Here is an 18,338-nt window from a genome sequence, read left to right as displayed (position 1 = left end):
TGTTCTTGCTTGTTGTGTTGTCAACGTTTACTTTGGAGTTGCGGATCATGCTGGCAGACTGAACGACTGAGAGGCTGACTGACTGACTGGCTGACGGCCAGATATTCCATTTTCTCGTATGCAATAAAACAATTTAATTAAATTTTATGTGAAGCAGCGAGCCAAGTAAATGAAAACAAATAAACCACAATAAAGTGCAAGCAAGCGAAACAGCTGGCACTTCTACGACTTCTCCACTCTCCACGCTCCTCTTTTCCTCTCCATCGTCATCTTCATCTTCATCGTCTTCTTTATCTGGTTGTCTTAGTGTCCTGCTCGTTATTCAATCTGTGCCTTTTCTAATAACCGCATGTATGAATGTGTGAGTGCGATTGTGAGGTTTGGGCGTGTGTAAGCGTTAGTGTGTGTATAAGCGTGTGTTCTTTCTTCCTTCTCCTTTCTTGCATCATGTCCAAGTCTTTTGGCAATTATGATCTTAATGGCCTGCCCCCGACTGTGCACTATGGTATAAATTCCAAATGTTGTGAACTTGCAATGAAAAAAAATGTCAGCCGATAAATTCCAAATCTAGATTATAATTCTAAAATATCTTTAGATTAGAAATTAGTGTAAATCAAGAAAAAATTCTTAATTCATAAATAAAAAAAGCCTTTGTTGTTTTATTAATTCCATTTTTTTTAATATTGTTACAAACATCTTAAGATTAATCTTTGTGAGATTCATTCTAAATCAATTTTAAAGTTAGATTTTATTTTACTTGATTTAATAAATAAAACAATAAATAAAACAAAACACAAAGTAAAGAAAAACTAAAATAGAACCATATCATATAAACTCATATTATTGAACTAAGCACCAAGTAGATGCCAAATTAACTTACTGCACTTAAAAATGAAGCCTTGCAATACCTTTCATAACAACATTTCTATTTTTTATTTTTCTGGTCTTGTGTAATATTTCTACTACTAAAATCTACAAATTATTCTTTTTTTTAAATCTTAATTTTCTACTGGCATCCTCTTATATTTATATAATCGTAAAGTAAAGTCTTGTATATTAAATAACTCCTTAAATGGCCACTTTGCCCAGAGTGCTGCTGAGTCTGCTTTTGTGTTTTCCACTGTTCATTTCTCTCTCCTCTCTCTTTCCCTCTTTCTTTCTTTATTTCTATATATGTGCTTGGGCAGCAATTAAGTGCCACACAATGAGAGGAAAAGTGCTTCTGTGGCTTTGTTCAGTGCATTTTCAATTTGCCAAAACTGTCACACATCACACTGTATGAAATAAACACGTGGCTCAAGCATTTACTTTGACTTGCTTTAAACCTTTTGCTACTATTTCAATTTACTTTTAATATTTATGCACATTTTTCTCACTCTTAAGACGCACAGCTAAACACAATATCACACACACACAAAAGACACTAGAGGACGAGACTCTGTGATTTATGCATGTGCTTAAATTTCTGTATGTTGCCTACTTTCGGGCGCAGCGAGCAAAGTTTTTGTGGCCCAGTCCCGCAAACAAATGGCATTGGGCTCATATCTAAGGCTAAAGCCAAGCCAAAGGCCAATGGCCACTTTATCTTTGTGCGTGTATTGGCGCAGATACTTTGCTTTTTGTTTGTTCATTTAAATGAGTTTGAAGGACGAGAAGCGACGAGCGAGAGTTTGCTTACAGCGTTTCAGCGAGAGAGCGCATAATAAATGGACTTTAAGTTACAGCAAGTCAATTCACGACTTTATTCATGCTAGATTTATATGCGTTCGCATACTATTCGAAATAGGCTTTAATAAAGTACAACTCTTAGCATATATGTATCTTAGTAGTGTGTTTTTCATGTGAAAAATGTAGTTGCTTTTTCTTGTAATGGCCGCTTGTTTGTTAATCCGTTATCCAATGAATATGACGCAAAGAAAAGTGGCATTTGTTATTGTTGCCATTAGTGCTCAACATTGTCTTTTTTCATTGTGTGTTCATTGTTTACTCTATCAATTTATTAACCGCAATTTATTACACATACATTGTAATCTCTATTAGCTCAATTCTCTATCAAATGTTCAATTAATCTTTACGTCAATTTCCACTTCCATTCTGTTTGTTGGCTGAACAAACTTTATGTAAATGCTGTGGGGCAGTCGTAGTCGTAAGCCTCAATTACCAGTCTGTAAGTACCTTGGAACACGATCTAACAATTTCGCTGCTGATGGCAAACACAAATATCAAGCATACGCCACGTGTCCCCATAGTAATGCTTAACTGTCAGCGCATTTGTTAAATGCCACGTAATGTGATTTTAAGCATTTCGCGTGAGCCAAAAAAAATCAAGAGGGGGAAACTAACGACTGAGGGATACCCTGTAAATAACTTTCAATTTAGTTTCTTTGTTTTCTGCTTATTGAAGTGAGAGACCCATTTCAGTCTTTAATGAATGCAGGGTATATCAAAACTGAGCCAATTAGTGACAGGCTACAATCAGTTACCCGTTGGTCTTACTCTTTTGTCTCCTGCTTCTATTGCCTCCTTGCTGTAGGCAACATGTTTAGCTTGCCTATATTTGTATACAGAGAGTTTGACGGGCACGTTTCAAGAGCAGAAAAAAAACACACGCCACTGAATTAGACGAGATTTGCTGCGTGTGGCACGTATTCCAGCATCTTTTAGCTATTGTTGTTGATTTTTCTATGTTATTTTGCAGCAACAGTTAATGTAAGGAAAGGGTCGCCAGGTCGACTAAGCTGTCAAATCCTCTTGTTGAAGTTATCTCTGTTCTCTTATCGATCTATTTTTAGCCTAAAACCTTTTCTAAAACTTTTTCCGTCCGCCGCACAGGAAAGTTAGTCATTATAACCGAATACCTGGGATATTTACACACAGCAAATGTTTTTGCATTATCATTTCATTATCGATTGCCGAACGTTTAAAGCAAACTTTCTACTGTTGCCCTGATGCTTGAAAATTAAATTTTATAAATTGAAAAAATTTTCAAGGTTCAATAACTTTTTGTTAACATTCTAGCTTTAATGGTCCTTGATAAGTTTACATTAGACTACACCACACACATTGTGCTTTTTATTTTGGCATATTGCATTTTGTGGACAGTAGTCACAGGCTCAAAGGGAAATTTAATTATCACTGCAAATCACGAGAGGCGCCAAAGACCAAGTGCTCTGCTGTCATGTGGCAGGACAATGAATACACACAGACGCAGGCAGGATGCGGATGCACTTAGGTGTTACAATGCCAGCCTACAATGATTGAGCACAAATTGCCATAGACAGAAAATGTGGTGGCCACATGCTCATCATGTGGCGGAGCAGGCGTTGCAGCAGAAGAGGGCTTGGACAGAGGCGGAGATAGAGGCGGAGCTAGAGCTATTAGCTGCACTCACAACATGTGCACAAAGAAAATGGCAATGCAGCAGAGCCATCATCGTCATCATCATCATCGCAATCATCATAATCATCGTCATTATCGACCTTGTGGGGTTGCCAATGCACTTGAATAGGAGCTTAGGGCATTTGTAATGATTGAATTTGAATTGCAGTCTACAGCAGCAGCAGCAACAGCAGCAATTGAAGGAGCAACAGCAACAACCGCTGTGGAAATCTCCTATGTGTTTATGTGTGAAAATGGCAGCTTTGCTTTTGCTTTTCCAACTCATCCCCTCGCATCCGGCTTGGCCCTTTGTCTGACCCTCTCTATTTTTACTTTTGATATCTACTTTGCAACTGTGCAACTTTGTTCAAATCCCTACTCCTGTGTCCAACTGTTTGTCTGCTTATTTCCGCGCCGCCTGCAGCGCCATATCCTTGAAAGCTTGCCTCTGGGTTCGTCCCTGCTATTTGCTCTTTTCCAGCATAGCACTAAAACAAATGGCTAACAAAAAAAAAAAAATAAATGAAAAGAGCAGAGGTTGACCTACTGGCAAACATTGTAGCTTAAAGAGCTGAAAAATGAACAATTGATGAGTCTTTAATAGCTCTTTTCTAGAGCCACTTGACGGCAAAATGAAAATTATACAGTGCAAAGGAAACGTTTTTGGTTTGATAAAGCAAATGAAAAATAGCTTAAGGTGCAGATTGGAATATGATCAATATTGGTTTCCTTTAAATAATTGAAGAAAAACAAAAATTAAGTGAAGTTGTAAATTGTTGTGCTTTAATAAGTGAAAATAAATTTCATTTAAAACCTTTCACATCTGAAAAGAAAATAATAATTATTTTGAATATATTAAGAATTTAAAGTTTTACTTGCAGTCTAGCATATAAGTTTATTGAATTTAAAAAAGTCTTAAACTTTTTTTTTGGTAACTTCTTTGTTGAACTCTTATGATTAGATTATTCTATAATTAAACTACATCTATAACTATCTGGAATTTTTGATATGGTTATATAATATTTTGGATATTTATTTAATTGATCTACGATTTAAGAAAGTCTTAAAAAAATATATATAAAATATGAATAAAAATTATCTTTATAAATAAGCATTTCTTAATCTACTAACTTAATATTATTAAAAGTTCTTATAAGTCTATCATATTTTGAAAAGACTTATGATAGAGTCCCATTTTTATACCCGCTACCCATAGGGTAGAAGGGTATTATAACTTTGTGCCGACAGGAAACGTATGTAACAGGTAGAAGAAGGCATCTCCGACCCTATAAAGTATAAATATTCTTGATCAGCGTCAATAGCCGAGACGATCTAGCCATGTCCGTCTGTGTGTGTGTGTGTGTGTGTCTGTCCGTCCGTCCGTATGAAACACTGGATCTCAGAGACTATAAGAGATAGAGCTATAATTCTTATTGGACAGCATTTGTTATGTTTGCACGCAGATCAAGTTTGTTTTAAATTTTTGCCACGGCCAACTTCCGCCCCACCAATCAAAAAAATCGAATAAAATTTGAAAATTTGGTTGCGATCAGATAAAAACTGTGGAAGTTATTAAATAAATACTTTTGTATGGGCAAAAGCGCCTATTTACTTGGGCTCTTAGTTGCTTTGGCCGACAATCTAGTACATTGTGCCGTCTATGGTATATTTTGAATGGTGTACTATATCGATATACCAAACATATCATTTGGTATATTTTCAGTATTTTTTAGTATTTTCGGTATATTTTGAAAATAATACCGCAATATTTTGCCTTTATTAAAAATGGGTAGCGGGTATCTCACAGTCGAGCACACTCGACTGTAACTTTCTTACTTGTTAATGTCTGATTTACTTGCTTTGATTTTCTTGTCACTTCAAACAACTGTAATGTAAATAGCCAGCATATGGAAATTGCTTTTAAATTTTTCGATTACTGAAACCCAAAATTTGGACTTGCAATAGAAATTTTTCAGTAGAAATGCTACCAGTTGATGAGACCAATGAGAGCGCCTACTCCTTTGTGGTTTTTGGCGCATCTGGTCGCCTGGCGCTGAGCAAAATCTTTCCGGCACTTTGGCAACTCTATCGCGACAATCTTTTACCGCAAGGCACCAAAATTTTCACCTTCTGCCGAAGTCAACTTGAACTGGCGAAGTTTCGCATTAAATGTGTGCCATACATGGGATTAGATCGAGAGCGCGATCCTGTCAAGTACAATAGCTTCTGGTCGAATGTGCATTGTTGTTGCGGATCTTATGACAATCCACAGGATTATGTGGAGCTCAGGGAATCGATGGTGCGTCAGGAAACGAAGCACAATATGACGCTGGCTAATCGCATTTTTTTATTTGGCAACTCCTCCGGTTGTGTTTGATCATGTGACTTTGAATATAAGTCGCAAGTGTTTGTCAATGACGGGCTGGAATCGTGTGATTGTCGAGAAACCTTTCGCCAGAAATGAGCTGACTTTTAAGCCATATCAAACGCAGCTCACACAAATCTTTAAGGAGTCACAGATTTATATGATTGATCATTATTTGAGCAAGCGAGTTATACAAAATTTCTTTGTGCTGCGTTTCACAAATTGGATTTGGTCCGAGACGTGGAGCAACAAGCACATTGCAGCTGTCATGATAAGTGTGAAGTGTGACAAGCCTGTGCAATCGCGTGCTGATTATTTCAATCAATTTGGCATTATCAGGGATGTAATGACCAATGATATGATGCAATTGCTTGCCATGCTGACCATTGAGCAGCCGTACTCCAATTATGTTGAGGATATGCGAGACGAAAAGTTGAAGGTGCTCAAGCAAATACTCACACTCGATATGAGTGATCTTGTGCTGGGACAGTATTGCAATAATGGCATGGAAACGGATCCCGTCAAGGTGGGCTACACCCAACACTCGTATATACCCAAGAACAGCGTGACGCCCACTTTTGCCATGGCAGTGCTGCACATTAAGAGCAAACGCTGGACCGGAGTTCCATTCATACTGCGAGTGGGCAAAGCACTGAATGAGAGCAAAACAGAGATCAGAGTGCAGTATAAGCCCATGGATTGTGATCGCAGTGAGGGCATCAAGAGTTTACCGAATGAGCTGGTGCTGCGTTTGTCGCCCAAGGAGGAACTCTTCATGCGCATGATGATGAAAAAGCCAGGAGAGGAACAACTTTGTTTACGTGAGGCGCAGCTTAATCTTATGACATTTGAACGTGGCTCAGTTTTGGGCAATTATCAGAGTCTTCTACTCGATATTTTTGCTGGCAATCAAATGCTATTTATGCGCACCGATGAACAATGCGAAGTTTGGCGCATTTTCTCACCTGTTTTGGCCTACATTGATGTAGAACGTCCAGACCCTTTGCCCTATGACTTCGGCTCCAGAGGACCCATAGCTGCCTATGAGCTGGCAAGGAGGAATGGCTTTAAATTCTATCAATCAGATAAATGGCATACCACCCAAGAAGATAGAGAAATGAGTCGGGTTTCTAGTCGAGCATTGGATGCGACACCCGCCTGGTTGAAAGCGTAGCATCTCTTTTTGTTGTTGTTTAAGAGTTCAACTACTGTAAGTTTGTACTAGTTTGTGCCATGTGTCATAAATTAGTTCGAGGCACTGAGAAATTTAATAATAAAAAAGGAAAGTCAAAAAAAGTTTTTTAATTAACCTAGTGCAGGGAAGTTGGCCCAGCTGAGTTTCTAGTGCAACTTGACTTGATCTTCCGGCTTACAAAACTTATCACAACACTTCTTGTTGTTTGTCTTGGCAAAAGGTATAAATAACACGCATGATTTGGCCATTGTCCTTTGGCTAACTTCTAACACAAATACCAAGTGAAAAACTATGCAAAAGGAAGAACTTAAAATGCTCTCTCGACATCCAATTGATGGAAGCAAAGAGAGAATAAAAATCAAACAACGAATGCAATGTAAACCAATTATGAAAAGGAAGGAAACATCATTAGATATTAAGTAAAAGGTTGTCATTTCTGTTTCCTTTTCACAAAATAAAATGACCAAGATTATATTAAGAGAGAGAGAGAGAAAAATATGGCAGAAATCCAAAGCAATTAAAAAGTTGAAAATAAAATAAAAATGCAATTAAAGTAGAACCAAGCAATGAGAATGAAATGTCTAAAAGAATATAACTAGAAGGAAAATAATAAAAGCTTGTAGTTTTTATTTGGAAGTATATAGTAGTTTATTGGTATCAAAGTAAATTAAAAAATATGAATAATAAATATTATACAGATCAGTTCAGGTTTTAGAAATATTTCCCTCACATAGTTTTTACGAAATTTCCTTAAACCTTTCGATCTATTTTATAGTTTTGCAGAGTATTGTAAATAAATTTGGCCTGGTCAGAAGGCGGTAAGTTACAGCATAGTATAGCTAGCTAAAAGTTTCCAATAAGTGAAAAGCGGTTGATGAAGAAAAAAGAAGGACTAGAAACTGGGGTGAATAAAACTGACCAGAAGAAGAAGAAGAAGAAAAAGAAGCGTGTGGCAAAAAGCAAAGCCAAGAAAGTTACTTTGATTTCTTAACGCAACTTTGACTGAACTTATATTGCTCACTAGCCATCTTTTGGCTTAGTTCCAGTTTTATTGTATTTTTTTGTTGGCTCGTAGTTTTTATTTACTCGTAGATTGTTTTTTTTTTGTGGTTGATGATGAAGCGTAGTTATCGAGCGCGTTGATTCAGTTGTGAATGTAAATAAATTCAGTTGGCGTCTTACATTGCTCAAATTAAAGAAATTGCATTCAATTTAGCTGCATGAACTGCCTCCAAGTTGAGCATAGAGCTTGATAGAGTTTCGTGGCTCGTTAGTAGCGATTTTAATTAGCAGATGCATTAAGATATCCCACGTTTGCAGCATTAACAAAGAGCTCTTAACTTGATTATAAATTGCATTGTACACTTGCCAGCCATTTAGTTTATGGGTCATTCCTCCGTTCTCTTCTCCCCTACTCCACTCTACTCTCTTGGTTTTGGCTTTTCTGTTTGTGTTCTGTATTGTTGTTGAGTCGTGCTTGAGCACATCCTTTGCATGCTCTGTACGAGTATGCTGCTACTGCATTGTTGCCCCACACTTTCCATGTCCCATGCCCCATGTTGTTGTATTCTTCCACTCAGCAATATTCGCTTACACAAACACGCATATGCTTTCGGCATTTCTTTCATGCTGCCCTTCCTCTTCCATTCTTCTTTTTGTTCCTGCCTTTCAGTCGAAAAACGAATTCAATTCGTTCGCAAAAAGATTTTATAACAAGATTCCAGGACTTTATTCCTCTCGCTCTCACTCTCTCACCCATTCGGCTGCTGCTGTGCCGTTGCTTGCCTGTAAATGCCATGAAAATCATTAAAAACAATATTGTCACCCACAATTGAGATTGTGCCAAAGTTTATTTATTTATTTTTATACCACGCTTTCTGCCCATCCACGTGCTGGAGTTTTTCGTCTGGCTTTTTCTTTCGTGTCTCGGCATTTTTTTTTTTTTGTATAGTACGTTGGCTTATGCTTATTGTTTGTTACTCTTACGCCCACTTGATGTGTGCTTTTCAATGGGCTTATATGATTGCCTATTCAGCAGCTCATAAAAACGTCGATTTTATGACTAACGAGCTGACGAGCAATCAAATAGAATCGGAAAGCTATTAAGTTATTAAAGCAGTTTCTGCAAATGTCAAAAGTAACAAGTAAAGTGTTCATAAAATTGGTATTTTATTCTACTTACAAATTTAGCTAATTTTACGTTAAGTCGGAAATCATTGCTTAAATTCTTTAAAGAAATTACACTTTGTTGTACTCGCTTTCTGTTGTCGTCTTTAGCTTCTTTTCTGCTTTGCTTGGCAACGCCTTTCAGTCTTCATTTTCCACTTTTCTTTTTTGCAGCTAATTCATTTCCATTCAACTGCTTATAAATGAGCCTTGCCCACATTTTATATCATCACACTCTGCTTCTCTTCTCTTAAAGTGCAACACTATTTAATTTCGAATTTTGCTTTTTAATAGCCCAGCCAGAACCCAAACAAAACCCCGTCTCTAACAAACAGACAAAGGCGATAAAAAACGACTCGTTCTGGTTACACCTGGTTGACTACCGTTGTGTGTACGTATGTGTGCGTGTGTCGTGGCAAAAGGATTTTGTGTTTGAAAACCGTAAAGTGAAATTAAAATGGCTCTGCCGTAGACTGACCAGCGCTCGCCTTGGCTAACCGTAAAGCAAATGGCCAACGAGCAACATGGGCAATCAAATATATAGCAAAACAAAAAAGTGAGAAAGGACGAAGGACTAGAAACGATGCAGTGGCCATCGACTTCTTCATAGTTCTTAAACATCGTATGGTGGCTGCTATCTTTACTGCTGGAGCTGTTGCTGGTTGCTGGTTTACTGGTTGCTGTTGTCCAACTTACAAGCACAACAACAGCGATTACAACCGTGACACTCCACACAAGTTGTGGCCCAACGTTTTGCGGTCTCAAGCGGGGGCGAAAGACAGAGAGAGAAAGAGAAAGAGAGAGAGAGACAGAGAGCAAGATAGGGAAGTTGGCTACGGGATACATTTCAAATTGCTTAATTTAAAAGCGACTCGCAAAAAGCAAAAGGTAACACAACTGTGTCGGTCCGGTTGTAGGTAAAAAAAGAAAAATAGTTAGCTAAATGTTGACCAGCTCAGTAGTTTTTCCTGTTGGTTTTTTGGCAGTTTGTGGCTTAGACGGCTGCCTGGTTTAATACCAGTCGGAGGCGAGGAGTGGAAACAGCTTCTGACCAACAACAACAGCTCGTAATCAAAGCAGCGAATTGGGCAGATTTTCAACGCTTGCCAGTCACGGAGCAGAGCGAGGGCGGCGCCAGCGGGAATGTATCAATAAAAAAGGTTGAATACGGCAAGGGGAATATGATAAGGGTAGCACTTAATAGGCTTAATTTCTTCTGAGTAGCTAGCGAAAGGGATTGCGTGTACTTTGAAAGATTTTATATGCACAATTTGGGGTCGACGTGAGTGAGAGCTGTGAAAATAAGGGATAAAGCATGAGATAGAATGAGAAAATGTGTTTTATTAGCAAGCTATTTTGACAGTTGGAAAATGTATAATATTTTAATGCTAGTTTGTTGAATTTAATTTTAACGAAATACGAAAAACTGCTATAAATTAAACGTACGCATGTATACTTGTGAATTTTGACTATATAATTATTTTTTTTAAAGAATTGAATGAGAATATATATATTATTAGAAAGCTATTTTGACCGTTAAAATTATTTTAATTTAATTAAACAGGAAAACCGGCCATAAATTAAGTATACGTAAGAATATTTGTTTTACTTTATATTTATTTCCTAAGAATAGAATGACATAATATATTTTATTGACAAGTTATTTTGATAGTGAGAAAATATATTTTAACTACTTTTGGTGGAATTTTTTTTTAAATGGGTATATGTGTAGATACTACTTAACTTACTACGTAAGCATATTTGAGTAGTTATGTTACTTTGAGTTTTACTACATGAATTTTCTAATGAGATAAAATATATGTTTGTATATCTTAAATTTATCTTAATGCATTTAAAAATAGATCAAGTTAATTATAGCCATAAACTTAAACCTTAAACCTTAAATTAAGTATGCAACTAGTATGCCGTGTAGCTATTATGTATTCGAATATTCAGTAATTGGCTAAAAATAGCGACATCTACAGAAAAGCAAGCAAAGCTGTTTCACATTAGTATGCACATATGGACACGTCCTTCGAATTATAATCCGATCAGTAGTCTACCTTTAACTACATGTTCTCCTATCAGCAACCCTAATAGCCAACCTCGGGATTTGTTGTTACTGTCTGCTGTCATCTTCGTTGATTTTTTCTCAGGCATTTTTCAGCATTTCCTCTCTGTTTTACATTTGCTTTTCGCTTGGCTATCGCTTGGCCACAGAACTGACACTCTGGTTACATCGATAACGTTTCGCTTCTTTGCCTCTCTCTTTCGGTTGCTGTTTCTGTTTTACCCTTGTCTCTGTGGCAAGGATGTGAGACAGGAAACTGGTTTGTTAATTCCAAAGATATTGCAAAATAATTGCTTGTTTGTCTTCTTCACGAAATTGACAGTTTCGTTAGATAGAGCAGAAACAAGAAAAAAAAAACGTATGAAGATTGTTAAACCAAGATATTTTGTCTTAAAGCCATGTTCCGAAATTTAAAAAGTGTTTAATGTTGGCTGCACTTTTATTGTGCTGCGACACCGTAGCCGATGCACGTAAAAATGCGGTTTATGGTTCATGGATACTCTGCTCTTTCTCTCAACTGACTTCTGAACTGCTGCTCGGATGCTGTGGATGTGGATGCAGCAGAGTCCCACAGCAGCGTCTGCTCTGTCATCTCTGTGTGCCCCAAAACGCTGCACACAAAAGCCGCATGCACGAATCTAGTTTCAGTTCCAGCTCCAAGCGCCAACTCCTCTCTATGTTATGGTTTTTCCTCTCGGTAAATGTGTATGTATAGTGTGTGTTGTGTGTGTGCAAGTGTTAAAACGTGTCATTTTATGCTATGAGACGCCGTAATAGGAGCTAGGTGCTTGCTCCTCTAGCACCATTTTTATGAGCTCCAACCCGAACTTGACATTTTTTCTATGCATACATATGCAAATTGTGTGTATGTATGTATGTGTGGTTGGCGGTCTATATTCATTTATTTTGCATAAATATTTATATGAAATGCTTTTGAATGCTATATAGAAAATCGAGATGGTTGGCTTGGAACATTTTCAGCTCATCAATTTTGCATAAAAAGCAATTTCATTATTATTTGCGACTAAATGAAAATAAGTTGGCTTTGTTTAATTTAGTACAATTTTAAATTGAAATTGCTAAACTTTTGTATCATTTTCAAATAGTAATGAATTGAAATTTCCTAAGTAATTTGCGACAATTGTAAAAGACAGGCAAAAATATTTGTGAAAAAGAAAATAAGTCTGTGTTTATCATGCTGACAAAGTTGTAGCCTTCATTTATTTTAGTTATGAAATAAACTTGAAATTTGCTTGTGAAAAAGAGTTAGTTTCATAATTTAAGTAGATTTTTTCACTGCTGGTCAAGAGCAGTTAAAGTATAAATTTGACAAAACGATTTTGCATGCACACTAAAAAGTTTTTATATTCTCCTTCCTCTTGCCTTTGGAGCAGCTTCCTTCCTCTTCTGTTGGTGACTCGTTATCGTTCGTGCATTTTATTGTGCTTTTTTATCGCACATTAACGACATTGCGCCCACTCTTTGACATATTAGAAATGGCGACATTCTGCGCCAAAATGAATGTCAATTGTCTGTTCGTGAAAACTTTCGCAATGTTCGCGAGCACAAAAAAAAATTTTCCACTTAACTTTTAAACGTCATCTTCATATACTTGTGCAAAAGTCGAAAAGGGGGAAAAGTAATGTTGAAGGGTAAAAAGAAAATACTCTTCATTTCATGTTATTTCTGCTACTGCTTATAATATTTGTTCTTGTTGTTGTTCGCTTATCCTCTTGACAATTTTGTAGTGTCATCTGCAAACATAAATTATGCGCCAATTTGAAATTGGATCATAAAGATATTTATGTTTGCACTTTTATTTGCACACTTAAATCAAATTTATTGGCTATGCACATTTGGCTTTGATAAACAACTTGATAGCTTCTCGTATTATTATGATGAAGTGTATGTGCGCTGTGTTCTAGATCTCCAGCTGGTGCCTTTTTGCCAGTTACGAGCATAACTACATAAGTGCTAAATATTTTTATAAGCCTGTCAGAGATTCAGTTCTTTATCTTACGCAATAGATTTGCTTTCTGAACTGCAACTATTTAAATCAAATACCCTAACTTCGGACTCAGTTTGTTGCTCTGCGCTTAACTTAATCCAGAGTTATGCAAAATACCCCCTTTTTTGTTTCTTATTAACTTACCTCTCTGCTTGTGCCACATTGCGTATACGTAGGAAAAAATATGAAACACTTTTCTGGCTCGTGGTGCATTTTACTTAAGCGCTCGGAATAATGACAATTTTCGTTTGCAAATGTGCAACTGGCTGCTGAGTCTGGGATTGGGTTGCGGTGAAATGCAGAAGATGGGAATAGACAGACAGACCGAAAGGACGAAGGACTCTCGTAGTTATGGCTGCTTATAAATTTCAAATGCAAATGCTAAACCAGACAGTCTAGCTAGTTGCCACTAGTTCACCAGGGGCAACCACTGAGCCATTTGTCAGCGTTATATGCTGCACACGTTTGCGGTTTATGCACATGGCAATCTCTGTGGCTCTACTCTTCGCTCTTGCTTCTGCTCCTTAAGGTCCAACTCATTCTCCTTCCTTGGCTGCTTCCGTTTGCTGCTTTTGCGACAATCGCGGCTGCATTACGCTAATAACCTGAGCCCTATGAGTTATGCGACATGCGGGAAATTTCACAAATTTCACTCGCTTGGTTAGATAAAATCTGGCTTAAGGCATTCTCGTATTTTCTATTTCACACACACGCACACATCCGCAAAAGTTTTCAGCTCCTGTACTAATTAACTCAATGAAATCTACTGACACCTGGCACGCAAAGTTCTTGCACCGCTGACAATGCCATTGAAAGCGTGATTTCATTTAATTTGTTAATCCCGCTCATTTGGGCATTGAAATGATATAAATTGAATTATTATATTAATAAAGAAATTAATTTTAATAAATATTTGTATGTTTCTGACATGCTTTTTGGTAAGTGATATTAATAAATGGTTCTGTATTTAAGATATTTTGATTTTACTTATCTTTTATAATATATATAGTACATATTTGAAAAAATAATTATAAAGTTTTAAAAGTTGGTAACAAATATTACTACCATACTGCAGGGGGACTAAAGGGAAGGTTAAGAGAATGACGTTTAAGTTGATTTATGGCTTTATAGAAGAGAACAACGAATGTCTACACTTTAATACTTTATGAGTTATTCTTTCTTGCTGTTAGATCACAACACTAACTGAATCCCGACGAATACGCGAGGAACCGACTCTCTTAATTTGAATGTCTTTATCATTTCCGATATATCATCGATACTTATGTATATATTGAATACATATTATATTTCAACCCTTGATACAGACTACAATTTCCAATACTATGTATAATAATAAGTTTTTTATTTTATAAAATTGATGTTTAAATTTACCTATTTTATTTTACAAAGATTGAAGATGAGTACCATACAAAACCAAAAAAGCTTTTAAGGTAAATTAACAATAAATTGGCTGTTTAATCATAAGAAAAGACTTGTATTATTAAGACTTGACTTAAGAGACATTTAAGTGTCAGAAGATGAAGCAAACGCTGTGATAACTTACTCATCGTGTGAATAGAGCAGAGGTATGACTCTTGACGCTTGTTAAGTGCAACTTTTGTGCGTACTTCCGGCATGAGTGCATACTACAAATAACCTGGTCCAAAGACTGACCCCATGCAGTGACCGTGCTGGCACAAACGGAAGTTGACCAAGCGATGATCCCAGCGGGACAGCGCTTTAGTGTTTGCGTGTTACATGGCATGCATACACACATCCACACATACATACATATATTTCACTGTGTGAGTTGGTGTTTTTGAAAGGAACTTCCGTGGCATGTCCTGGCGAGCACTTCCGCCTGTCTGGCCCCTTTGACTTGTTATTGTCATGCAGCAACGCCATATTGTATAAGCATTGAAAGCACTACGTTTGTCCTTGGCATATTTGCATTTGACAGTTTGTTTGCATATCAATGGCTCGCTTTTCAGTGGGCCAATCTATGCCAAAAGGTGCTACTAAATTTTCGTCACATTTTGAACTTTTTTGGCTGCTCACATAAAAAAAAAAACTTAATCACATAGTTTCTGGCATTTTGTACATTTTACATTTTTTTGTCGGAGGTAAACTTTTCTCATCATAATACAAAAGAGGCGGGCGGCCATAAAAGTTGATGATAACCACATAAATTTGGTTGCCTGCTTTGCTTAATTAGTGGTTCAGCGATGGGCTTTCATTTATTTATTCGCTACACTTTTTTGTTAGTGGATTTTAGGCAAAACTAGTTGGAATGTGTGAAAAATAAAACCATTGAAAATGAATAAAAAAATCCGTTACAGCCGGCAACATTATTAAATAAGTATTTTTTATGTTCATTATAATTGGTTAATAAACAGAAGGTTTTTGCAGAGTTCCCAAAATTTAAAGCCTATTTACTTGCCGAGGATTCACAACCAGGTCATCTTTACAAAATTTTATTCTGGGTTATTTTTTCGTGAGTAATTAAATACAGTAAAATGGTGGAACGAAACTTATGCTAAAATTGCTAACAAGTGCGGGCATTAATTACACAAACTTAATACCATAAAAAACTAAAATATGACGCTCTAAAAATGTGAATGAAATAAAATTATAGCATTAAATATGAAAAATAAATTCTTGGTTAGCTATCACAATATTTTCCAGTTCATTTCTTTCTCTTTCGCTGTCTGCATTTTGAATGTATATAATTTGCGGCCATTGTCAACAATATTTATATTTATTTGCGCTTATTGCTAGACAGCGTCCTTTGAGGAGGGCTCAAGCTCAAGCTTAATCCATGTCACAAACAACTCACTGAATATGACAGCCATGAATTTTCGTACATTATGCAGTAAGCAGCCACAAATATTTCGATATTAAGCAGCTGCCAAAGAAGCTGTCAAAGTATTTAATGAGATAAATTTTTGATTTAAATATTTTTACTCAACTTAAAATAAAACACAGAGACCTCAAAGAAAGAGAGAGAGAGAGAGGGGTAAAAGTACAGCGCGTAGAGCCTGCCACACGATGGCAAACTATTTTCATTTTTATGAGATTTTATCTTATTTAATTTAAGCATACTTTTGTCTCTCTCCCAGTCACCCAGCCTCCAGTCGCAGTCTGCTGCAGCCGCTTGTCCTCCATCTCACCCCCGGGCTGACAGCCTTTGCCTAGCTGCCTTTGGCTGCAGGCGGCTGTCGTCGACATCTTTGCTGCGCCACTTTGTCCTCTGCGAACAGCGAACAATTTAAAGCGAAAGTTACCAAAGTATTAAAACTTTTCTAGTTACTTGTTAGTTAAATAATAATGCGTAAAAGGAATCCCTAGTTCCAGTCTTTGGTTTTGCGAAATGTTTGTACCTCAGTCTCTCTCTTGCTTTTCTCTGTTTTTTGCGCAATGAAAATGCAGTAGCAAATGCAATTAAATTGAAACCGCACCTGCAGCGACCAAAACTTGTGCAAAAGATTTATATGACATCTGCAACAAATTCAAGTATGTAAAATACACAAAATTCCAATGAACTCAAGTGTGTTAAAACTGATTCTTAATAAGTGATACAGCACAACATTTAATATTTTAAATTCTACTCAAGAAATCAATCTCTTTAGCTTAATGAATTTAGAAGACACATCCTGGGATAAGAATGAGATTTTGTTTAGCAATTTGTCAGCCTATCACTTTACAAAAAGTCCTCGATACGAGAGCTTTGTATTAATCAACTGCTGACTAAGCAAAGCTGAATAAATTGTGTTTAAACAATTTTCACTGGCCATTTAGTTGGCTTTAGTTTCGTTGAACGCTTAAGAAAATCGGACTGATGTCCAGAGGCGACAAAATGGCGCCTGCTCCGCATCCGGCAAGCAAACAAAGCCAAAGTCGTACAGGCACAAGGCAACAGTCATGAGTATGTGAATGGCTGCGTGTGTGTGTGAGTGAGAGTGTGTGTGCGTGTGTGTTTGGGCTTGAGTCTGGTTGTGTTCAGCTGTCTAGGCAGACATATACTCGCACATATATTGCATGTTACACATGTGAAACCCGCTGTCTGACTGTCTGTCTGGGCCTCTCTTGGGCTTTATTTGACTTTTGTAAAAGCCTCGCGGTCACAGACTGACGCCACTGCACGTCTCCCTTTCGTGTCCTGCTCGTGTCCTGTGTACCACTGTTGTGCTCATTTCTTTCCTCTTTTCGAGAGTTTGTGTATTTGGTATCCTATTCTTTGCACATCTTATTAAGTTTTCCATGCATGTTTTTTCTTAGCATTTATGACTCGGGCATGTTAATATGGAGAGCCATTTATTTCAAAAGTATCTGTGATTTATGCACGCCTCTGAAATAGGCCAAATTTCTTATGCACTGTCCGGTTTTTTATTTTCAATAGCTGGGCAGTTAATGTTGAATCGTAGTATGGGAAAGATTATGAATATGCGTTGCAAAAAGTCACATAAATCAGCTGAATGACACAATCACAAGGGAATCACAATTCATTTTTTTTTTTAATTCTGTATTTCCACAATGTGTGGTTTTTAGTTATTTATTTCAGCAAATAGATTGTTGTTGAGTAAGCACATTATTTTCATACGTTTATCTGCAGGTTTTACAATTAAATTTTCATTTTTAATTAACATACATTTTCACTCTACCTTGTTTATAGACATTAATATCAAGATGGGTAAACTATGGCCACTATTTGTATATTTGTTTTATTATAAATGTAAATACAAATCATTTCGTAGTAAACGTAATTAAATTTTTATTGATTTGTGAAGACGATAGCAAAGTGTTAATATTTGTTATTTAATTATTTATTAAATTTGCTTTAAAATAATGTCAAAAGGTGTACTGTATATGTATAATATTCTTATTTGCTTTAATTTTTAAAGTTTATAGAAATTTATTAAACATTTTTGTATTATTTACTTTTTAATTCAAAATACTTCCACTGTGTGCATTATATCAATATGTGCTTTAAAAAAATATTTATTTAAAATAAGACTTTTCGGAGTTAACGCAATTCAATTGCAATAAAGTGGTAATGTCGGTCGCAATTTGTTAATATTTGTTTATTAAATAGATATGAATTGTATTTTGAAATCATGATACCACAGCTTCTATATACAGACTAATTTAAACGAAA

The 18,338-nt window shown here is 36.5% G+C and overlaps 1 protein-coding gene across 1 annotated transcript; it reads left to right on the top strand.

Annotated features, from left to right (window-relative positions):
• The first annotated feature begins 5,253 nt into the window (after positions 1-5,253).
• On the top strand, positions 5,254-7,032 carry LOC132792460 (glucose-6-phosphate 1-dehydrogenase). The gene is given in 2 exon segments (XM_060801855.1): positions 5,254-5,722; positions 5,724-7,032. Coding segments are annotated over 2 exon segments (1,557 nt in total). The 5' UTR covers positions 5,254-5,359; the 3' UTR covers positions 6,918-7,032.
• Positions 7,033-18,338: the final 11,306 nt, after the last annotated feature.

This window comes from Drosophila nasuta, chromosome 3, assembly GCF_023558535.2.
Source record: "Drosophila nasuta strain 15112-1781.00 chromosome 3, ASM2355853v1, whole genome shotgun sequence".
Classification (NCBI taxonomy): domain Eukaryota; kingdom Metazoa; phylum Arthropoda; class Insecta; order Diptera; family Drosophilidae; genus Drosophila; species Drosophila nasuta.
This window is presented reverse-complemented; position numbering and strand designations above follow the sequence as displayed.